The 24,411-nt window shown below is 44.2% G+C and overlaps 1 protein-coding gene and 1 non-coding gene across 2 annotated transcripts in view; both read right to left on the bottom strand.

Moving 5' to 3' along the window:
• INO80D (INO80 complex subunit D) overlaps positions 1-24,411 on the bottom strand; it is a 61,166-nt gene that overhangs the window by 12,619 nt on the left and 24,136 nt on the right. The window contains exons 5-7 of the mRNA XM_029068686.2: positions 10,557-10,781; positions 6,730-6,839; positions 3,179-3,312 (exon numbers count right to left, since the gene is read on the bottom strand). Coding sequence (XP_028924519.1) covers positions 3,179-3,312; positions 6,730-6,839; positions 10,557-10,781 — 469 coding nt within the window. The remainder of the gene's footprint in view (positions 1-3,178; positions 3,313-6,729; positions 6,840-10,556; positions 10,782-24,411) is intronic.
• LOC114813604 lies at positions 13,869-14,006 on the bottom strand. Its single transcript, XR_003761321.1, has one exon. It is a non-coding gene; the product is annotated as a small nucleolar RNA SNORA7 (small nucleolar RNA).

Below are 24,411 nucleotides of genomic sequence, written 5' to 3'. Positions count from 1 at the left end.
TGAGAGGACCCGTATTGTTATTTCAGCATCTCCTCTTGTCAGCTGCAAGACCTTGGGCAAGGCGCTTTACTTCTCTGTGCCTCAGTTATCTCATCAGTAAAATGGGGATGGAGACTGGGTACCCTATGTGGGACAGGGATTGTGTCCAACCTGATTATCTTGTATCTACTCCAGCACTTAAAATAGTGCCTGGCACAGTGCTTGAATGGCCTAGTGGGAATAGCCTGGGAGTCATAAGGACCTGGGTTCTAAACCTGGGTCTGTCATCTGTCTGTTGTGTGACCTTGGGCAAGTCCCTTAACTTCTCTGTGTCTCAGTTACCTTCTTTGTAAAATGGGGATTAAGGCTGTGAGCCCCATGTGGTACATGGACTGGGTCCAATCTGATTTGCTTGAATCTATCCCAGCACTGAGTACGATGCCTGGCACACGGTAAGTGCTTAATAAATACCATGAAAAAAACCATAAAAACAAACCATAAAAACCCCACGGACTGGCCAAGACTGAGAAAACAATGAGGGTCAAGGATAAAGTTCCAAAAGCCCATACTTAACATATTCCTTCTGACAATCTGTGACAAGAAAGAAGCAGTCAGTTCCCCTATAAGCAGTATGGTCGCTACGGGTTTTGGATTGAATGTTGGTGAGGAAACGGAGAAAATGCCTAGATAGAATGGGGAGTGGTGCTGAAAGAATAGGTTGTACTTGTGCACATGTTGTGTATATGATAATGCGAGATGCACACTTAGTACAGTGCTCTGCAAACAGTAAGTGCTCAATAAATACCACTGATTGTAGAAGAAAAAATTTCCTGCATGATGGGAGATCTGACTGTACTTTAACAGTATTTAATCACTATCACCTTAAAAATATTTTCTCCAGTTTAGAGATCTACAAATATTACTAGAAACACAATAAAACCGTTAACCTTAGTGTATTCTATAAAGTATTTGGCACACTCCTTATATATTCACCACTACAGCTTCAAGACATATGGTAGTTTTGAACTGATTTGTGAAAATGGCTGAAACTCACTTTCACCTGTAAATCAGACCAAAGGGAGCCAAGCTAGTGAGAAACAAGGCCTGGACATTTAACATGTCCCTATAATACTAAAAAACCTAATTAAATTTTTCTAACGATACTCATCAATTGCATCCCACTCTGGAGAAAGAGATAACCAGATGCTTCACCTTTATACAAATGCAAGCTCACTAGGAAAAATATAGCAATACCTTCATTCAGACTCATGTGCACGGAGCATTTAAACCAAAATACCATACCAACAAAGCCAGTTTTTCAATATCACTATGAGAAAAAAAAATTGTCCTGCTGGGAAAACCTACAAATAGGTATCTCATTTTAGAAGCATGTGCTCCTCCCTATCCAAATGTCAAAGATTAAATGAGCAGCACAGCCTAATGGAAAGAGCATGGACCTGGGAAAGTCACAACTTCTCTATGACTCAGTTACCTCACCTGTAAAATGGGGATTTAACAGCTGTTCTTCCTCCTACTTAGAATGCGAGATCTATGTGGGACAGGGACTGTCTGACCTGATTATCTGTATCTTCCACAGTGCTTAGAACAGTGCCTGACAAATAGTAAGTGCTTAACAAATACCACTATTATTATTAATAATATTATTATATCTTTATTATTATGAGTAATAATAATAATGATGAGGGGTCTCTTTGCAACTAATATAGAAATGAAGCAACCTTACACTTACTGCTTAATTACTGACTTTCTATGAATGCTTTTCCTGTTTTACCTGCTTTTCTTCTTTATAAGGCGGTGGAAGGGGAAATAAATTTTTTTGAGGCATTAACCATAAAAGAGCTGGCTTTCAAGAAACAAAACTAAACTAGGTCCTTTCTGAAAACAAATCATGTCCACCGATTCTTACTGAGCAGATAGCAGCATGAGGCAAAGCAATAATTAAGTTAAAAAAGAATTACCATATTGAGAGGGAACTGGCTTTGGGAAGAAATTCCATCTAAAAACCAGGAATAATTTTCTGACACCATACAAGGAAGGCCCAGCACAAATACAGAGCAAACCACTGCGCATCTCTTACGTTTGAGATGTATATATATATATATATGTATATATAAATATATGTATCATGTATGTGTATATATATACTATATGTCACGGCCTAGTGGATACAGCGTGGACCTGGGTTCTAATCCCAGCTCCGCCACTCTCCTGTGCCACCTTGGGCAAGTCACTTAATTTCTCTGTGCCTCAGTTACCTCATCTATAAAATGGAGATTAAGACTGTGAGCCCCATGTGGGACAGGGATTATGTCCAATGTGATTAGCTTATATCTACCCCAGTGTTTAGAACAGGGCTCGACCCATAATAAGCGCTTAACAAATACATCATCATTATTATTATATACATACATATATGTGTTTGTGTGTGTAGATATCTATGTCTATGTCCATCTATAGATAGGCTCCTCTGCCGCCCACCTCCTCGCCGTCCCTCGGTCTCGCCTATCCCGCCGTCGACCCCTGGGTCACGTCCTCCCGCGGTCCCGGAACGCCCTCCCTCCTCACCTCCGCCAAACTGATTCTCTTTCCCTCTTCAAAACCCTACTTAAAAATCACCTCCTCCAGGAGGCGTTCCCAGACTGAGCTCCTCTTCCCCCTCTACTCCCTCTGCCATCCCCCCTTTACCTCTCCGCAGCTAAAGCCTCATTTTCCCCTTTTCCCTCTGCTCCTCCACCTCTCCCTTCCCATCCCCACAGCACTGTACTCGTCCGCTCAACTGTATATATTTTCGTTACCCTATTTATTTTGTTAATGAATTGTACATCACCTCGATTCTATTTAGTTGCCATTGTTTTTACGAGATGTTCTTCCCCTTGACGCTGTTTAGTGCCATTGTTCTTGTCTGTCCGTCTCCCCCGATTAGACTGTAAGCCCGTCAAACGGCAGGGACTGTCTCTATCTGTTGCCGACTTGTTCATCCCAAGCGCTTAGTACAGTGCTCTGCACATAGTAAGCGCTCAATAAATACTATTGAATGAATGAATAGATAGCCATATAATTAGGTTGAGTTAAGCAAACCTGGAAGGGTTGGGATGCACTGATCAGGTCACAAAAGGAATTAGGATGAAATAGGGTTTCCGAATTCGTCTAGGCTAGAAGCACACAATCTGAAACTTACCATTTTTTTGGCATGTTCTTCACACAGAGGTGTCTGATGGGTGATGTCAAAAACTGGCACAGAGCACTGCTGCCCATCTGCAAACTTGGCCGTGCAACTTGAAAAGAGCTGCTGAGAGCGATTCAAGAGGATATCTGCACAGTTCAGTGTTAGGAACAACACACAACAAGCACTCCTGAAAAAACACACATTAACTATATTGTCCGAATGGCAATATCGTGGTCCAAACTACGGGAGCCGGCCAACTTTTAACGGGAAAAGAAAAATTACCATACATTTGCCAACTCTTTAAAAATTATCATCTGTCAAGCTGTATTTCTGGACTTGGCCACTTTGTTAATGGAGCCTCAATGAGAGAGACTCTCTCCATGGGGATTCTCCACCAAGTTTGGGAGTTTAGAACAAAATGGTCAGTTTCTGTATTAACTCAAGAACTACTGCAAAACCCAAACTTTAACAATCAGAGGAAACTTCCTTCTGAGCTTCTTCCTCTAAACTGTCAGCTCTTTGTGAGTCAGGGACATGTCTACTATCTCTGTTATGTTGTACTCTCCTAAGCAATTAATATAGTACTCAGCACATGGTAAGTGCTCAATAAATACCACTGACTGATTCTAAAGGGGAACTGTCCTGCTCACAAAACTGCCAGAGGCAAAAAAAACCCCCAAATATAATCATTATATCCCTACAATTTAAATTCAATTTCTTACCCCCAAATTTCTAACCTAAAAAACACCCTTAACACTCAAAGATCCAAAATTAATCATTTCAAACCTATACACCCCAAATTTCTCATACATCACCTTTATTAGTCATGGATTTTCTCTTATTTTCTCCAGTTTCCTAGAAAACACTTGCACTAAAGATCCTCCTTCATCATTGCTCATTCTACATAATCCATAATTTATTTATAAATATTGATGTTTTGCCTACCCCTCTAGACTCTAAGTTCTTGGTGGGCAGGGTTCAAGCCTACCAACTCTGCTGCATTGTACTCTGCCAAGCGCTTAGTACAGTGCTCTTAATAGACTTTTAATAAATTCCACTGACTGGCTAATTGATTCCACATGGCCACTGGGGAATCCCAGACAGCAAAGTGATTAAAAATCAAAGGAGAGATGACACATCCAACAAGCACTGCAATATTTGGAGAGTCAATATCCAGTTACAGAATTTTTAGACCTCTAATTTTTCCAAATCTGGCTACGGACTTCTCAGAAAAAATTTTATAGCCCCCACTTTTTTCTTCCCTATACAATTCCTCTTCTGCACGGGTGGCTGAGAAAGACTTCACGGCAAATCGTGAAAGACTCGCTTCAAAATGTGAATAGAGGCCAAAAGAATACTTTTTTTAGGTTTTTAAAGGTTCCTTTCATGAACCTTCGGAAAGAACACAGGTCTAGGAATCAGGAGACCGAGTTCTAATCCTGACTCTTCTACTTCCCTGCTCTGAGGCATGGACAAGTTATTTAACTTCCCTATGCCTCAGTTTCCTCATCTGTAAAATGGCGATTCAACATCTTTTCTCCCATCTACTTATACTGTGAGCCCCATAAAGGACAGAGAGAGTATCTGACCCGATGATCTTGTATCTATACCAGTGCTGAGCACACAGTAAATGCTTAACAAATTCCACAATAGTTGTTGATTCAGAGTTGCCCTGGGTATTGGCAGGTTGTTTCCTTCGCTCTAGACTGTAAGCTAATTGTGGGGATGGAATGTGTCTGCTATACTGTTATATTGTACTTTCCTAAGAGTTTAGTTGAGTGCTCTGCATACAGTAAGTGCTCAATAAATACCATTGATCGATTGATTGAATTAACTGCACAGGCATTTTATCAATCGTATTTACTGAGTATTTAACAGGTGCAAAACACTCAACTAAAAACAATATAGTTGGCAGAAATGTTCCCTTCCCACAATGAACTTACATTCTATTATTTTTCTGCTATACTCTAAACAAAGGCTTCTCACAATCACCTCCACAAAACAATATCTCATTTCCCATCAGGAAGCAGCATGGCCTAGTGAATAGAGCATGGCCCTGGGAGTCAGAAGGATCTAGGTTCTAATCCCGGCTCTGCCACCTGTCTGCTGTAAGACTTTGGGCAAGACACTTCACTTCTCTTTGCCTCAGTTACCTCATCTGTAAAATGGGGATTAAGAGTGCGAGTCCCTTGTGGGCCAGGGACTGTGTCCAAACTGATTAGCTTATATCTACTCCAGTGTTTAGAATAATTCTTCGCAAACATCATTATTATTATTATCAGCCCTGAAGACGTTAGATTTTCACCTTTCACGCATCCATGCATATCTTCCTTCACTGCAATCTGCTCAAATAGTTTGATCCTACCTCTGACTTCATATAAGACCACGACTCAATTTTATAGAAACCTTAAGGAGTGCTTTTCCTCAAAGGATGGCATCTTTTAAAAGCTCCCCACAGTCGACACGCAGAGGGGTACCAGATTCTACCACAGAGCTACAACCGGGCACCAAACACTGAAAGATTCCGCTACAGAAAAGGCAGTATTTCTGGCCCAACTGCCGAAACCTCACAACGTACATCTGTGAGATGACAGAGCGTTAGTATGAGCTGACGACGGTATTTTCAGCACCATTTAATGAGCACTTGTGGTGTACAGAGCCGTGCAACAGGCCCTCGATAATATGTGAACGTAAAAAAAAACACCCTAACACCATACGGCCCCTGCCTTCGAGGAGCCTAACAATCTAATGTAGAAATATGGAGACAAATCCCAATTTCACTGCATAATATCATGAACCCCTTTCTGCACTCCATTAGTGATTCCCTTCCCTTTGTCTCAGCCTTCTTTCGCGTACCTAATATCCCCCCCACCCCCCCATAGCTAATGCCGTGACCTGTTTCGGCTCCACTGCACTCAGTTTCAGGCTATTTTGATGCGGGCTCAGCTGTAGACTGAGCAGTTATTGTGCCACAAATGACAGATTTAGATTAGATACCGCTGTCTAGGCTCTGGAAAAACATCAGGAGAATCAGAGAAGTGTAAGCCCTTAACCTTTATGTGGAAGGCTCCAAACGCTCCCTCCCCTCCCCTCACCCAAGAGAGCAGTTCTTCTCTGTTCACCCTCGCCCTTTGGATGTGGGAGGTGAGGAGGGGGAAGGTCTGCTCTCTATGGCTTGCTCTTTCGGGGGATTCTCCTGTCAGTCTTTCTCTTGTTCTCTGATTTGCCTCTCTTCCCTCCAGAACCGTGACCTGCTCCTGAGTTTCCAGTGTTGGCCGCAAAATCCGCAGGCAGAAATCCTATTACGGATGCCTTTAAACTGCATGCTACCCTCTGGCAGGGGTGCTAGCGATCTGCCATGTCTAGTCTGTCTGTACCCACTTTTCTCTGAAGAAACAACCAAGCCGAGAGGATTTAAGGAGCACTGGTAACTGTGCAAAATACGTGATTACCCCCCCCCGCAATGTAATTTTAGGAAACGTTTAGGATGGGAACTGTTCAGCCAGCAGTGGATCTGGACACTACTTGGAGTCTGTAGCAGAAGAAGCCAATGAAGAGGATACGCTGAAAGCAGTGCCTGGTGAATGGAAGGGCCTTGTTGGTGCACTGTTCACCCTTCACCGTTCCACTACATGGGGCTGGTTCTGCTTCCTTCAGCTTGGCCTGGTTTGTGCTGAAAACAAAAAAAGACAGGTTGTTTTTTTCAGAATTAATCGTGAACGAGAGTGTCTTAAAAGAACATATTACACAGTGGTTCCGTTGGAAAGGACTTAAACAAATGTAATCTCTAGGTAGCAAAGATGCACTGATCAGGTAAAGGGATGCCAAAAATTAGGATTTCCAATACTTTGACTCCTCCTGCCTGCAATTTCAGAGACTAGACCGGAATCCAGAAGAACCATCTTGTGTGTCTACCTTTTCACCGCTGAAAAATGTCACCGAGGAGGTTTATACTGCTGTCTTTTCACCTGAAGTTCATTACTCTGGTTAGCGGTAAGAGAGAACCACGCAAGCAAATCTATATATAAGGAAGAGGGGGTCACTGTCTTGTTCACCCAAAGAGCCCGAATTGACTCACAAGGTGATCCCGGGCAGCACCACCCTGGGAGAACAGGACCCCCAATTTCCCCTCTCCAAGTCTGGAATTCTGAACACAGTGGCCTGAGCCCAGAAGGGTGGAAATTCCTGGTGGAAATGGCCACCCACTGAGCTGCCATGGGCACAATTTCTGCCTTGCTTCATGAGAAAGAAAAGCCAATCAATCAATCAATCAATCAAATTTATTGAGCACTTGGTATGTGCAGATCACTGAACTAAGTTGTTGGGAGAACAAAATACCAGAGAATTAGCAGACAGATTCCCTGCCCACAGTGAGTTTACACTTTTGAGGGGGAAACAGTCACTGATATGAATAAAGGGCTGCAGCCACCGAGGTTCCCACTTGGCTCCCAAAGCCAAGTTGGAGGAGGAGGTGGCAGAGGAGCTGATGAAAGGGCTTCTTCCCTGTGTGCCTTTGCTTCCTCTACAATTCTCTGCTTGGCCTCTCCCTGCTTGATGGGTGGCTCCTTGGCTCTCCCTGTGCCACTACTTCCAGGTTCCTGCTGCATTCTTGGCCATTCCCTCCGGCCCTCCCTGCCTCTATTCAGACATGAAGAGAACCGTGAAGTCCCGGGATGCCAAAACAGTGACCCAGGAGGTGGGACAGAGCAAAAACACAAAGAATCCAAGAGTTATGGGGCAGACACCCAACCAGCATGTACCTCTCTTACTTCCTCTAGGCCCAATCATAGAAAGGCAATGCAACAAAAAAAGTTGCCTGGACCTGTTCCAGGCATTTCCTCTCAATCCACCCTTCACTTTCCATCCCTTCTTGGCTTCCATAAAGAACAGTTCCCACACCTACCAAACTGTCCTTACATCCCAGAATGGCCTCTGGTCTATTTACTTTCTCTGCTTGAAGGGCTATCCTTACACAAGCTCCGGGAGTTACATGTCTCTGGGAATCAGTCAATCATATTTATTGAGCGCTTACTGGGTGCACAGCACTGCACTAAGCACTAGGGAGAGTACAATATGACAATAAACAGACCCGTTCCCTGCCCACAATGAGAAGCAACGTGGCTTAGTGGAAAGAGCCCAGGCTTGGGAGTCAGAGGTCATGAGTTCTAATTCCGGCTCTCCCACTTATCAGCTGTGTGACTTCGGACCAGTCACTTCACTTCTCTGTGCCTCAGTTCCCTCATTTGTAATGTGGGGATGAAGTCTGTGAGCCCCACGCGGAACAACTTGACTACCTTGTATCTACCCCAACGCTTAGAACAGTGCTTGGCACATAGTAAGCACTTAACAAATACCATCATCGTTATTATTAGTAGTAGTACCCAGTAAGCAGTGTGGCTCAGTGAAAAGAGCGTGGGCTTCGGAATCAGAGGTCATGGATTCGACTCCCGGCTCTGCCACTTGTCAGCTGTGTGACTGTGGGCAAGTCACTTAACTTCTCTGTACCTCAGTTACCTCATCTGTAAAATGGGGATTATCTGTGAGCCTCATGTGGGACAAACTGCCCCAGAGCTTAGAACAGTGCTCTGCACATAGTAAGCGCTTAACAAATACTTACTCTCCCTCTCTAGACTCTAAGTTCATTATGGGCAGGGAACACGTCTGCTGATTCTGTTGAACTGTACTTTCCCAAGTGCTTGGTACAGTGCTCTGCACATAGTAAGTGTTCAATGAATACCATGTATTGACTGACACACAGAAGATGGGAAATGTGGTGCTAAGACCTAATATGAGTGCGTGTTTGCATTGTCAGGTACCTCAATCTCCTGGGCCCTGATACTATCAAGTGCTCTGCACATAGTAAACGCTGAATAAATATGACTGAATGAATGAATCAATTGGAAGGCTTTTACTTACATAGCACTGTACTGCACAATTTATCCTTCTGTACAATCTGTATAATCTCATGTTCTCATGGTTTGATTAAAAAAAAAAAGGATCAAAACCAGAAATTACATTTCTCCAGGAAACCAACTATTTTTTATAAAGGAAAAGAGTTGGAAGTGAACTGGAAAATGACCAAACTGAGATCAATGCCTGTAGCTTAGAAACAAAACATTCTACTTTTGAGAACTGTCACTCTGTGAATACATGCTGGAAAATTCAGCCATTCAAAAAATATATCAAATTAGGATTTTAAACACAAACTTTGGCCTAAATATAAGCTGGATCGTATAATGCATATTCAAAAACTACTATGCAATTTTCTTTTGGTCAGGTTTTGTGAAAGTGAAAGCAAATCTGTTACTCTACTGTGAAACTGATTTCAAATTGGGTATATGAATTGTGAATTATGAGGAAATACTGCTGATTTAACCTTTTTCTCTGAAATGATTATAACCAGATAGTACTGGTTATGATGATATTATCATCAGCCTGGTGTTATGGGTGATATTAAAATATTCTTTAAGTGAATGAACCTCAATGTGACTGCACTCAAAGACTAAAATAATGTTCCAAAAAAGCAAAACCAAAACTGAAATTAACATCATGTGGCCTCTAGATACTACCACCATGGATCAAAAATACATTTTGCCTATGCCTGGAGTTTCATGGAGGGGGGCAATTTCCAAGGCCAAGAGCTTATATTAACCCATAAGTGCTTATTGTGAAATTCTGTGATGTTTTCCTTTTTCAAACGTACAAAAATGCCACCACTCTAGCCGAGACTGAAGAACTTTATGGGCTCTCCTTCCAAAATGTGCAGCTGAATATTGCCTAAGTTGGCGGGAGGAGAAACACGCTCTGCCTCGAAGCAGCGTGGCTTAGTGGAAAGAGCACGGGCTTGGCAGTCAGAGGTTGTGGGTTCTAAACCCGGATCTGCCGCTTATCAGCTGTGTGACTTTGGGCAAGTCACTTAACTTCTCTGTGCCTGTTACCTCATCTGTAAAATGGACATTAAGACCGTAAGCCCCATGTGGGACAACCTGATTACCTTGTATCTGACCCAGCGCTTAGAAAAGTGCTTTGCACACAGTAGCGCTTAACAGATACCATTATTATTATTATTATTATTGATGTTTCCCTAGAAAATCTGACCAGAATCGTTTTGCTTCCAAGAGACAGCATCAGCCTGAGTGGCAGATCGAACACAGATCATGTCCTCTTTTTAAATCTCTGCTCTCCCTCTCCACTGTCCCCGCCTACTACCAACACATACTTAACACCTGGGATGACCATCATTTCTAGCTCATCTTGGGCCAGGAACATGTCTGCTATTTCTGTTGTACAGTCCTCGCCCAAATGTTTAATACAGTGCTCTGCACGTAATAAGCGCTCCCCAAATACCACTAATTGAATGAATGATCCTTAGGCTGCAACGAGCCCTGACCTGGTCCGAGTGCACGCGGCTCTTCGGAGTTCCTGTATCAACTGCCCCGTGCATTCCGGTTCTCTGCTGGCCGCCTGCAGCAAGGCTTTCCGAAACGTGTGCCGGCATTTTTTCTGACGGGATTCTGCCCGCTCCAGGCGGCAGAGGTGCTTATATTTCTGCTGAAAGTAAGTGCAAAGTTGGGTCACCCTGGAACTCCTATCATCCGTGTCGTCGTCGTCTGACCTGCAGCGGTGAGGGAGGCGGAAGAAAAAAAAAATCAAATAAAAAAGTTGGATTCATTTTTTTTTTTAATTCAGCAGCACGGAGGGATGGGGGACTGAAATGAGCAACTCGCACGGTTGATTTGACAGTGCAAACTGTCAAAATTAGAACTCTGCCAGAGCCAGAATGAACCATGCTTTCCATTAAAGAAAACCAGTCCGGTGGAGAGATCCAAATGTTTTCTGCATTTTAAAATGCTTAATCTTCTTAACATGTCATAATTAGAGATTGAATCGATACATCATAAGTGTTTTCGACAGATATGGCTAATTGTCTAGGGATTCCTTCTGGAAAAAAATCCATATCAATACCTTTACTTACTGGAAATGTCTCAGTAGGTGATGAAACTTTAAATTAAGCTGCAGTTATAAGAGAAAACGAAGCATAATTTTATAAAGTAAAGGTCACGCCAGAGACACCAGATACAGCAACAAAGGCCTGATCTTTTTCTGACATCTTCCGCTTTTTTTAGTGTTATACAACAGTCCTTCGCATGCAAAGCCACCTTTTAAGTGACAGGGAAAGTACGAAATCTATATCTATATATCTATTCCCTCTTCAGCACTCTCAGAGGAGATATACCATCGCCTTTCAAAATCAACCTCCTCCACCTGTCTCTCCAACCCCATCCCTTTGCTCTTGATTAAAACACTTGCATCAGCCCCTTTTCCCTCTTTAATACCACTCACTCTCCAATGCCTCCTTCCCCTCCACTTCCCAAAAAACAGGGCCACATATCTTCTACCCTAAAAAAAACCCAACAAAACCCAACCCCGAAATGGGAGGGAGTCCCAGGTGGGAGAGAGGGCATAAGCATGGGGTATTCAGTGGGAGACACGAAAGCAAGGCACGGTGAGTAATTTGGCATTGAAGAAGCCAAGTGAGCGGGCTGGGTTTAATTGAGAAAGGAGTGAGGATAAATAATCATCATCATCATCATCACCATCTCAATAATAATGCTACTTATTACGCACTTACTATGTGGCAATCACTGTACCAAGAACTAGGGTAAATATAAGATAATCGGATCCCATATGGGGCTCAATCTAAGTAGGAGGAAGAACGAGGACTGAATCTCCATTTTGTAGATGAGGGAATTTAGGCACAGAGAAGTGACTTGCCCAAGGTCACATAGCAGTACGTGGCAGAGCTGGGATTCGGACTCAGGTCCTCTGACTCCCGAGCCTGTGCTCTTTCCCACTAAACCACTAGTAGCCTAATGGGCACCAGAAGGAGTGGTTCAAACTCTATCGATGACTTGCTGTCAAGTTACTTTAGAAGTACTCTGTTTTCTCAAGTGGGGAATGACAATCTAAGGGAAAAGACCATTTCAGGTCTCCACAAAGATGGTAAACGTGCTCCAGGCTCAATCAGTGCCGACATTTACTGACATCTTTTTATGGTATTTGTTAAGCGCTTACTATGTGTCAAACACTATTCTAAGTGCTGGGGTAGATTCAAGTTAACTAGGTTGGACCCAGTCCCTGTCCCACATGGAGCTCACAGTCTAAATAGGAGGGAGAACAAGAGAACTGAGGCACAGAGTAGTGATTTACCCAAGGTCACAAAAGAAGCAATTAGCAGAGCTGGGATTAGAACCCAGCTATTCTGACTGCCAGGCCCCATGCTCTTTCCATTTGACCATGCTGCTTCTATAGAATCCCACCTGAAATCCCTCTATCAGCAGTGTGTGTGGAGCGCCTTATGAGTGCAGAGTATTCTCCTAAACCCTTAGTAAATCCTGTGGCAGCTTTAGTCTTTTGTTCTGCTTTGTTTTTAATAGTACTTGTTAAGCACTTACTGTGTGCCAGGCACTGCCCTAAGCACTGGGGTAGATACATGATCATCAGGTTGGACACAGTCCATGTCCCACATTGGGCTCACAGCTTAAACCCCGATTTAACAGATGAGGTAACTGAGGCCCAGAGAAGTTAAGTGACTTGCTTGAAATCACCCAGCAGATATGTGGCAGAGCTGGGATTAGAACCCAGGTCCTCTGACTCCCAGGCCCGGGCTCTTTCCACGAGGCCACGCTGCTTCTCCTGCAGTCCCCTTGGAAGGAGCAGAGGGCGGAAGATAGGGGCTCCTCAGACAAAGAGCCATCCCAATCCAGCTCCCACGCCCTAAACCCTGGATCGGGTCCACCCTCCACTGTCCCGGCTTCCTCACACTCAAAGCCGCATGGCTAGTCCAGGGGTCCTCAGAGTTGCCTTGGGCCTGAGCAACGTGAGCAGTGCTATCCACCGGCCATTTTCTGCTGCTGGGATCTCTTAATGGCAATGGCCTTGCAATCAATCGATTGTATTTACTGAGCACTTACGGGGTGCAGAGCACTGGACTAAGAGCTTGGGAGAGTACACTGTGACAACATAACAGAGTTGGTAGACACATTTCCTGACCACAGCGAGCTCGCACTGGCCGAATGCTGGGTGAAAATCCAATGTCTCAATGAAGCGCACCACATATGAGCTGCCGATATTCTTCAGTCAAAAACAATGCCCATGAAGTGGCTTAGTGGACAGAGCACAGGTCTGGGAATCAGAAAGTCCTGAGTTCTAGTCCCAGCTCCGCCACATGTCTGCTGTTTGAACTTGGGCAAATTATTTCATTTCTATGGGCCCGTTACCTCATCTGGAAAATGGGGAAAAGAGTGTAAACCCCATATGGGGCAGGGTCAGTGTCCAACCTGTCTAACTTGTATCTATCCCAGTGCTTAGAACAGTGCTTGGCACATAGTAAGCACTTAACAAGTACCATTATTATTACTGCTATTGTTGTCATTAGAAAGCAAAGAAAGCTGTCACTTTTCCTTCTCTTGTCTCCATTTGCTTGCTCTCGATTCCCTTTCTTGTCCTGCCTTATGCGTCGACAACTCCATGGACACATCTCTCCCACCTCCATCTGCAATCTTTCTGGAAATGTTATCCGCAGAGTTTTCTTGGTAAGAATATGGAAATGGTTTAACCATGCCTTGTTCCGTGCGGTAAACCTGAGTCTCCACCCTCGACACTCTCCCATGGCGCTGCCGCCCCGCACGGGTGAGCTCTGACGTGTAGCAGATTGCCTTCCACTCCCAAGCCACTGTCCAAGCTAAGAATGGAATGGGTAGACCTCTGCTTGACTCTCCTTCCGGTACTTGAGACTGGTAGGGTCCTGGAAACTCTCCAGGTGCGACCCTGAGAGGGGCCGTTATTTAGGTGTCTATTCTAAGGAAGGTTTCTCTCTCTATAATCTGTCTGAGCCCAGCAGGGCCAAACATCTACTTAACACACATAAATCACAGCCATTCAGATGTATATTTACATCATCCACTCATTCATTAACTCCTTCTCTCTCTCTCCCTCTGCAAGGTCTCTCCTTTCTTTTTCTTTTTCCTCCCTGGCTCAGCAAGGCGAGTTCAAAAGATATCCAGGTTGCTGGAAGAATGAAGGAGAGAGAACTGTGAAGATCCAAGCTGCCGTTCCCTGACCAAATAAGGGTTTTTCCCTCATTTTCCCAAGTGAAAAGGTATAGGGTTCACTGAGCACTAAGTAAACTCTCCAGAGCTCTAAGTGGGGAAAGAGCTGTTTGCAGAACTGGGGTGGGGGGAGAGCCAGCTGGTTGGGAGGGTGTTTGCAGAGCTGAGGAGACAAGCAGGGAGGCCCAAGGGCACACCACACTGGGGGGCTTCTAAAAATAGAATGTGCTGATGAGTGGTCTGTGACAATATAAAAGTACTCAATCACCTTGCCCCCTCCTATCTCACCTCAATGCTCTCCCACTCCAACCCAGCCCACACGCTGGGCTGCTCTAATGCCAACCTACTCGCTGTACCTCGACCTCATCTATCTCGCTGCCGACCTCTCTCCCACGTCCTGCCCTTGGTCTGGAACGGTCCCCCCTCTTCATATTCAACAGACGATCACTCTCCCCACCTCCAAAGCCTGACTGAAGGCACATCTCCTCCAAGAGGCCTTCCCTAACAAAGCCCTCATTTCCTCTTCTCCCACTCCCTTCTGCACTGTCACCCTGATCTGCTCCCATTATTCACCCCACACCCAGCCCTTATGCACATATCCGTAATTTATTTATTTCAAATAAGGTCTGTCTCCCCTTTAGATGATAAGCTCATTGTGGGCAGGGAATGGGTCTATTAACTCTGTTGTGCTGTACTCTCCCAAAGATTAGTACAGTGCTCTGCGTACAGTAAGCACGCAATAAATATAGTTGACTGATTTTAGAGATCCTTAGGTATAAAGACATCCTAGGAAAAAAGTAGTATCATTAATAAACCTGGCCACTGATTTCCCACAAAACAGAAAATCTGGACATTTCACCACTGTTTCCTATAGTAGTCAAAGTTGCAAAGAGTGGCGGATTCTAGTGAGTCCCAGGATTGGGGCACGATTGCAGCTCTGCTGGACCCCGGGCAATGGAAACTAGGGACTTTTCCTTCTCCTTTGAGACTAGTGACTTCTAGTGGGCAGGGAATGTGTCTACCAACTCTGCCGGATTATACTCAGTAACGTGGTCTGGTGGATAGCGCACGGGCCTGGGAGTCAGAAGGAGCTGGCTTCTAATCCCAGCTCCACCACTTGTCTGCTGTGCGATCTTGGGCAAATCACATCACATCTCTGGGCCTCAGTTCCCTCATTTGTAGAACAGGATTAAGACTGTGAGCCCTATATGAGACAGGGACTGTGTCCAACCCAATTATCTTGTACCTACCCCAGGGGTCAGAACAGCGTGGCTCAGTGGAAAGAGCCTGGGCTTGGGAGTCAGAGGTCACAGATTCGAATCCCCGCTCCGCTGCCAGTCAGCTGTGTGACCTTGGCAAGTCACTTCACTTCTCTGTGCCTCAGTTACCTCGTCTGCCAAATGGGGATTAAAACCGTGAGCCCCACGTGGGACAATGTGATCACCTTATATTCCCCAGAGCTTAGAACAGTGCTTTGCACATAGTAAGCGCTTAACAAATACCACAATTTTTTTATTTTTTATTTTACCTGGCACATAGTAGACGCTTAACAAACATCACAATTATTACTATTATTATTCCCCCAACTGCTTAGAACAGTGCTCCGCATACAGTACGCTCTCAATAAAAACCACAGTGACTAACTCTCCCTCCCTCCCTTCTTTCCCTCCTTTCTTCCTCCCTCCCGCAACCTTTTTTAGGCCAGAGTGGGCCTTCTTTCCCTCCCCAGAGTGTATAAGTATCCCATGGTCTGCGGGGCATCCTTCCCTGAAATAAAACATGGATTTCCGGAGGTTCAAGCCATGTGGCAGATAAAGGGTGAAAGTCAGAAGGAGCAGGGGGTTCTAATCCAGGATCTGGGGATGAAGACTGTGAGCCCTATGTGGGACAGAGACTGTGTCCAAACCGATTAAATCCACTGCCTCCCTACCCTGCCCACCCCACCCCCGAGTGCTTAGAACAGTGCCTGGCACATAGTAAGCACTTAACACCATAATTATTATTATTACCATTATTATGGGGATGAAGACTGTGAGCCCCACAAGGGATTGTCTCCAACCTGATTAGCTTGTATCTCTCCCAGTGTTTAGTACAGTGGTGCCTGGCACAGAGTAAGCGCTTAACAAATGCCATGGAAAAAAAAGGAAGACCAGGGAGGAGAGAGGAAGAGGCTGTAAAAGACTCCTGGCTCTCCCTGACACTGAACCCACCTCTCACTGCGGGGAAGGCGCTGGCCTGAGGCAAATGTCTGATTTGCCCAATGGATAAAGAAGTATTGTCCTCTTCCAAGCACTTAGTTCAGGCTTGTGAAACAGGAAGGATGTGGTGCTGCCTACACTGATGGGAAAGTCAAGGGAAGGACAGGGTTTAGGTGGGAAGATAAGGAATTCTGTTTTCAGCTCTTTGAGGGCAGGGATCATTTCTACTAACTATGGTATTTTACTTTCCCAAATGCTCAGTAGAGTGCTCTGCATACAGTAAGCACTCAATAAATACCGTCCATCGACTGATTCCGCCCACTAGAAATTCACATCCTATTAGTCCCCTTATTTTCAGGTCCCTGACAGCATCGGGATGCTTCGTTAATGCCCGGAAGAAACGCTATAATAGTGACCGGATTTGCTTCTAGGTCTTGAACTTCACTGACCCAAGACATGTTTCCAATGCAAGGCTTTGAAGAAGTTGTTTTGTGGGGGTTTTTTTTAATTTTTACTCACTCCAAACTACCAGTTATATGATCTCCTTTTATCTTCCACTCTAGCACAATTCTTAAATTAATATTATGTCCAGAGTTAACAGAGCAGGAGCAAATTGGTTTGCCTTTAAGATCCCCCTAATTAGAATAATTAAAAGCAAGTTAAAGACTACTGTTTGCTCTTGAGGGCATCCTGGCCACTTTAAAACACATTTAACTTACTGAAAATCTCTGTAACATCAACAGTATTTACTGAGTGTTTACTACGTGCAGAGCACTGTACTAAGTGCTCGGGACTGTACATTACTTCTCATTTTGGATGCATTTCTAAAACTGACAGACATTTCAGCAGACTAATCAAGGGATGGATTGATATATTGGTTTCCACAGATCTCTGCCATCCAGGTCCCGTGACAAGAATGGCATTTTATCACAAATACCTACAGTTTGGAGGAAAAATAAGTTAATAGTGATTAGAGATTTACCTCAAGGAATCCCTTAGGTTTTAGCAGCTGCCATCTGACTTTCAATTTCTAAACTAGTGGAGATCATAACATTATGATAATCGATTCCCCCCGAGAGATCTTGAAATAAAAGATCTCTCACACTGTCTAAACGAGGATGGGGCTTTTGGAGCACATACGTATTATGGTCTGTATCACGTCTGCATGTTCTGGTTAACTTAGCTAGAGAGTAGCCTTTAAGAAAATCCACTGTTTATTCCAGATCACTAACTGAACTGAGAAGGTAGCGCTGTTTTTATGGCAGCCGTTTCTTCCCAGACCTTGACACCATTTAAGTTTGACCACAGAAATAAAACCGAGATGGATTCTAAAAGCAACAGCATAATACTGTCAATTTACGAGTTCCCTCAACTCGATAAACTTATAAAACAAGAAATAAAAGTCGTGAATGCCCCACCCAGAACACAAGATGAGTGTTAAAAAAAAAAAAGAGGTTGAAAACAATACATCACCTATGGTCAACCATATTCACTCTAAGGCATGCAAGCGAGAACATGAGGTGGGGCTCTACCAGGACAGATGCTGTTAAAAGGGAAACAGTCCAGACGGACTCCCACAGTCCAAAAAATCCAAGCGACCACAATCCATAAAATCCGGAGATTCGCCAGGCACTTACTGCTGATGCAGCCCAAGATGCAAAAGTCCCACCCGACATTATGTCCAGTCACTCCCAGAAAAATCAATTCTCTTGCCGCCCACTCCTGTACCATTATTCAGTTTCTGCCCCTCCCTGTTCTGAACAGTTTACATCTCCCCTGGATTCCTAACTCAACCCCTCTCTAGCTTGTTCTCTTCAATCTCCCGCCATTAAAAAAAAATGAGTTGAAAAAATAAATTTTAAAAAATCAGAGATGCGCTACTAAGCAGCAGTGAGCACATGGAAAGAGGGGTCATGGTTAATCCCTGCAGCCTTGGGAGGGTAAGAAATGGAGATAGGGGAAAAAAGTAGGGATGACTGCTCTCAGAGGGCCCATGGCAGAGGGCTAAGTAGGAGTGGAGGAGCTCAGAGGGCCGAGATAGAGATTGGAGCCGGGCAGAGAGCAGTGAGGCAACCAGGCCCAAAGGAGCTCAGAATTAGGCCCTAGGTATCCAACCTCTGGAGGGCCACCCTAATAGCACAGAAGCAGCATGGTGTAGTAGATTGAGCCCGGGACTGGTTGTCAGATGGTCATGGGTTCTAATCCCAACTCTGCCCTTTGGGCAAATCACTTCACTTCTAAGGACCTCAGTTACTTCATCTGTAAAATGGGGATCGAGACTGTAAGCCCCATATGGGACAGGGACTGTGTCCAATTCCATTTGCTTGAATCCACCCAAGGGCTTAGTATAGTGCCTGGCACATAGTAAGTGCTTAACAAATGCCATAATTATTATTATTAGCAACCCCAAAATCAATAATAATAATTGTGGTATTTATTAAGCACTTACTATGCGCCAGGAACTGTACTTAAGCACTGGGGCACATACAAAGTAATTGAGTTGGATGCAGTCCCTGTCCCACATAGGGCTCAGTCTTAATCCCCATTTTGTAGATGCGGGAACTGAGGCCCAGAGAAGTTAATTCACTTGCCCAAGTTCACACGGCAGAGAAGTGGCAGCTGGGATTAGAACCCAGGTCATTCTGACTCCCAGGCCCATGCTATATCCACTTTTATTGAGTGCTTACGGTACATGGAGCACAGTTAATAATAATAATAATAATAATGTTGGTATTTGTAAAGCGCTTACTATGTGCCGAGCACTGTTCTAAGCGCTGGGGGAGACACAGGGGAAGGTTGTCCCACTTGGGGCTCACAGTCTTAATCCCCATTTTACAGATGAGGGAATTGAGGTACAGAGAAGTTAAGTGACTTGCCCAAAGTCACACAGCTGGCAAGCGGCAGAGTGGGATTCGAACCCATGACCTCTGACTCCCGAGCCCGGGCTCTTTCCACTGTGCTACGCTGCAGTACTGAGCACTTGGGACAGTACACTATAACAAAAGACATTAGCAGGGTGAAAGGGGTGGGGATGAAATTAAGGGGGGCGTGAGGGTCAGAACCAGCATGGCCTAGTGGAGAGAGCACCGCCCGAGGAGTCAGAAAGACCTGGATTCTAATCCTGGCTCCGCCACCTCTCTGCTGTGTGACTCTGAGCAAGTCACTTCACTTCTCTGGGCCTCCAGTACCCTCAACCGTAAAATGGAGATTAAGAGGGTGAGCCCCATGTGGGACAGGGGCTGTGTCCAACTTGATTACCTTATATCTACCCCAGTGCTTAGAAAGTTGTCTGGCTCATTGTAAGCCCTTAACAAATACCATAAAAAAGGAACCTTGGAAAGATGATGGAGAAGGGAGGAGGGGAAGGGGAGAGACCTACAGTATTCCTAAAGGGCTTGGTCATCATAATGGTCATTATGTCAGGAATAGGAAACAAATTACATATCTGTGCAAGGAAAAATATACTGCACAATGCAATGGATCACAATACATAGGATCATATTACACCCCTATTTTTGTGGGACATATACCCACTAACTACTTTAGAGGGAAGGATATTTAATAAAAATAATAAAAATAATAGTATTTAAGTGTTTACTATGTGCCAGGCACTTTACTAAGCACTGGGGTGGATACAAGCAAATCGGGTTGGACACAGTCCCTGTCCCACAAGGGGCTCACAGTCCCAATCTCCATTTCGCAGATGAGGTAACGGAGGCACAGAGAAATTAAGTGACTTGCCCAAGGTCACACAACAGACAAGTGGTAGAGCTGGGATTATTGGCAAAAAACTGTACTAAACACTTAGGAAAGTGCGATGGAAAGAAGTAGCAAGTTCCCTGCCCATAGGATCTTACACTCTTACCAAGAGAGAGACATAAAAATATTTACAAACAGAATAGTCAGAATAAATAACAACTGAATAAACATATATGACATGACTTGGGATGTTGGAAATTCACTGGGAAAGGTTTGTTGGAAGAAGTCTTGCTTTGAGGGAAAAAAATTAAATGTCTGTCTCCTCCTCTAGACTGTAAGCTCACTGTGGGAAGGGAATATGCCTATTTATTGTTATACTGTACTCTCCCAGGTGGTAAGTAGAGTGCTCTGCACACAGAAAGCGCTCGATAAAGACGCTTGAATGAATGAAATGAATGAATATTCAGAGGGAAAAGGCAGTGGAGTTTAATGGATGAAGTGCTAGCCGAGGGCTTGTTATTTACCACTGCTTACGTAGCAAATTATCCTGAAACCTAGTAGGGAAAAACAGCATTTCACACTTTCTAAGTACATCCATGGCCTGCTTTAGACATTTGGCTTCTCTGAGGTGTAAAATAAATTTGCACCTCCTCCTTTGGCTGTGGATGCCCAACACGCAATGGCACATATCACTATGGGCGTTACCCTGGCTAAGTAAGTGCCAAACACTGTACTAAGCACTAGGGTAGATACAAGATAATCAGGTCCCACAGAGGGCTCACAGTCTCAGTCCCCGTTTAGCAGCTTAGGGAATTGAGAGACAGAGAAGTTAAGCGACTTGCCCAAGGTCACACAGCAGATACGTGGCAGAGCCAGGATTAGAACTCAGGTCTTCTGACTCCCAGGCCCGTGCTCCTTCCACCAGGCCACGCTGCTTCCCTACAGCGCTAGAGTGCTTCTCTATGGGGACCCAAGCCGCTTCTTCTCTCCTTCCCCCACTGTTCCAGAACCATCATATTCTCTGCCCAGTCAGTCAACGGTGGTAATAAATAAAAATGATGGTATTTGTTAAGCATTTACTATGTGCCAAACTCAGTTCTAAGCGCCGGGGTAGATACAAGGTAATCAAGTTGTCCCATGCGGGGCTCACAGTCTTAATCCCCATTTTACCGATGAGGTAACTGAGGCACAGAGACGTTAAGTGACTTGCCCAAAGTCACACAGCTGATAAATGGGGGAGCCGGAATTAGAACACACGTCCTCTGACTACCAAGCCTGTGTTCTTTCCACTATGCCACCCATTCCTGATGCCCTTCCCTTCGTTGCTCCCATCAATCAGGTCGGTAAAGTGAACATCCTACTTCAAGGGGCTGCCCTTTACATCGCCCTATCTGTGGGGGAGGAATCTTGAATGTCACGGGTGCCAAGCAGTGCACTACAAATTTGGGAAACTAAAACAGAGTTAGAAGGCACTATTCCTGCTCTCAAGGAAAAGTAATCTGGCAGAGGGAATGGGAGGGTTCTTTGTCAACACAAGAGCTCCTTAGAAGGCATAGGATTCTTAGAGTCGTGAATTTTTCTAAATTGTAATCACCAGTAGCCCCTGGACAGAGCATCCTGAGGCTGCTGGCTCCCTTGCCTCAAGTTGGAAGCCGGCCCTGGGTACAACTTTCTGTTCTGCTCTAAAGGCGCTTTACCTCAGAGTAAGCCCCGCAAACTCTTTTCCTGGCTGGTAAGGGGTCTACACTGTAACTTCTGTAGCAGGAGGAGGAGCTTTGAATCAAGGTTTACGAAGCAGGGAAACAGGGAAACGGGGGGTGGAGACATTTCAACTACTGAATGTCAAACGGAGAGAAGCAGACCGGCCAAATTGAAAGAGTTCGGGCCTGGCTGTCAGATGACCTGGGTTCTAACCCTGGCTCCGCCACGTTTCTGCTGTGCAACCTAGGACAAGTCACTTAGCTTCTTTGTGCCTCAGTTTCCCCAACTCTAAAATGGAGATTCAATACCTATTCTCCCCTCTTAGACTAGAAGTACCATGTGGGGCAGGGATTGTGACCAACCTGATTAATCTGTATCTACCCCAGTGCCTAGAACAGTGTTTGACACATAGTAAGCCATTAATAAGTATAAAAAGAAGAAGAATTGGCCCCCAAACTTGAACATCCAAAATGGGAAGGTCCAGAGAAGACACTTCTGTTGGCAGAAAGTTAGGCCTTCCAATTCTGAAGGCTATGAGGATTTAGCAGCAGCAGCAGCATCACCATCAACGGCACTTATTGAGTGTTTACTGTGTGCAGAGCCCTGTATTATGCACTTTGGAGTGTGCAATACAACAGAGTTGGTAGATACGCTCTCTGCCCACAATGAGCTTACCAGAGGGGGAGACAGACACAAATATAAATAAAAAATGCAAAATACATAACTGATACATATATACATAATTGCTGTGGGGCTGAGGGTGGGATGACTATCATATGCCCTATCAGAGGCCAGGAAGAGGACATGAAAGATTCCTCCCAAACAGGGCAATGTAAAGACCAGAACCTTGAAGCAGAATGCTCACTTTACTGACCTGATTGGTGGGGGCGGGGGAGGAGGTGGCAACAGGAATTGGTGCAGTTTGCGACCTTTCCCAGGGACGCATGGAAATCCCAGGCTACCCTACTGGCATTAGGTGACAATAGATAATAATAACAATGGTATTTGTTGAGCACTTACTACGGATAAAAAAAACTGTCCTAAATGCCTCCCATATGCTGCCCTTAAAGTCAGCTTGGCAATAGGGATGGATCTACTTGGGGCCAAAATTCACCTGAGCCAGGATGCCAACTCTCTGAAGCACAACAGAAATCTTGCAGACCAAAGATCCTCTGGGAAATTGGAAATTGGTCCTCCTACCCCAAGATCTCCTCTGGGCAAAATCCAAAATTTAAAGGGAAGTACACTGCTTATCAGCTATAGCAACAGAATGTCTTCCCAAGCTATTCTCTATCAGCAAAGTTTAAATCACAAAAAGATTAATGGATGAACATATAAAAAGCACTGAGAGTCAAATAACTAAGTCAGATATCAAGAAATCAGTCAGCTAATGTTCACTAAATAAACAAGCCATTGACATTAGCTCTACCCAAAAAACTAATCTATTCCCAACCATAATCTTGGTTCAAGTCCTAAACTGAACATTAGCCCTAACCATAGCTATATCGAGATTTTTCTTTTGACAAAAGTTAATTGCAATTTTTTGAAAAATCAGAATTTGTAACTGTCATCAACTGTACCTTAGCCCTTTTGTTTGAGGTATTTTTCCCCCCACTCGCCCTGTGGTTACTTAACCTGGGAAAAGATAGGCCAGGTTCCAAAATATTAGCAAGACTGGAGAATTGATTTAAAGCTAACTTTCTATGAAATTTTGTTGGCTTAAAGTATAAGTAAAGTATAATTGTATATGACCAGAATCAAGCAAATACTGCTCTCTCTCTACATATATATCTCTGTCTCTCTTTGTGTGTGTGTGTGTGTGTGTGTGTGTATATATATCTATTTATATATAATATATAATTACATGTATAAATGACAGTACTGCTCCATCAATGTGTATGTGTGTATATGTGTAAATACATGTACATATATATGTATGCATATACGTATATATACACATATACACACAGATGGAGCAGTACTGTCATTTATATATAATATATATATTATATATAATTATACAATATTATAGGTACATATATGGCAATTGTTACACACTTATGATGTCAAGCATTGTTCTAAGCACCAGAGTAGATACAAGGTAATCAGGTTGGATTACATGGGGCTCAGTCTAAGTACTGAATCCCCATTTTACACCTGAGGAAATAGAGGCACAGAGAGGCTAAGAGACTTGCCGTTGTGGGATAGGAATATTATCTCCCACGGGCGTAGTATAGTGCTTTGCAGACAGTAAATGCTCAGTAAATACTTCTGACGACGATGACTTGCCCAAGGTCACACAACAGACAAATGGTGGAGCCGGAATTAGAACTCGGGTCCTCTGATTCCTAGGCCCATGCTCTTCTAACTATGGCATGCTTCATTTCTTTAAAAGGCATTGGAGAGCAACATTAGGCCGACTAATTGTTTAAGTTCAAGAGTTGCAAGTGCCATTAAGAACTGATCAAACATCCGTTTGCATACACGGTTGTTAGCTGACTTGCACGAAATGTCAAATTGACATTTTCTATTTCTC

This window comes from Ornithorhynchus anatinus, chromosome 7, assembly GCF_004115215.2.
Source record: "Ornithorhynchus anatinus isolate Pmale09 chromosome 7, mOrnAna1.pri.v4, whole genome shotgun sequence".
Taxonomy (NCBI): Eukaryota; Metazoa; Chordata; class Mammalia; order Monotremata; family Ornithorhynchidae; genus Ornithorhynchus; species Ornithorhynchus anatinus.
The sequence above is the reverse complement of the archived record's forward strand: the minus strand, read 5'-3'. Positions and strand labels throughout refer to the sequence as shown.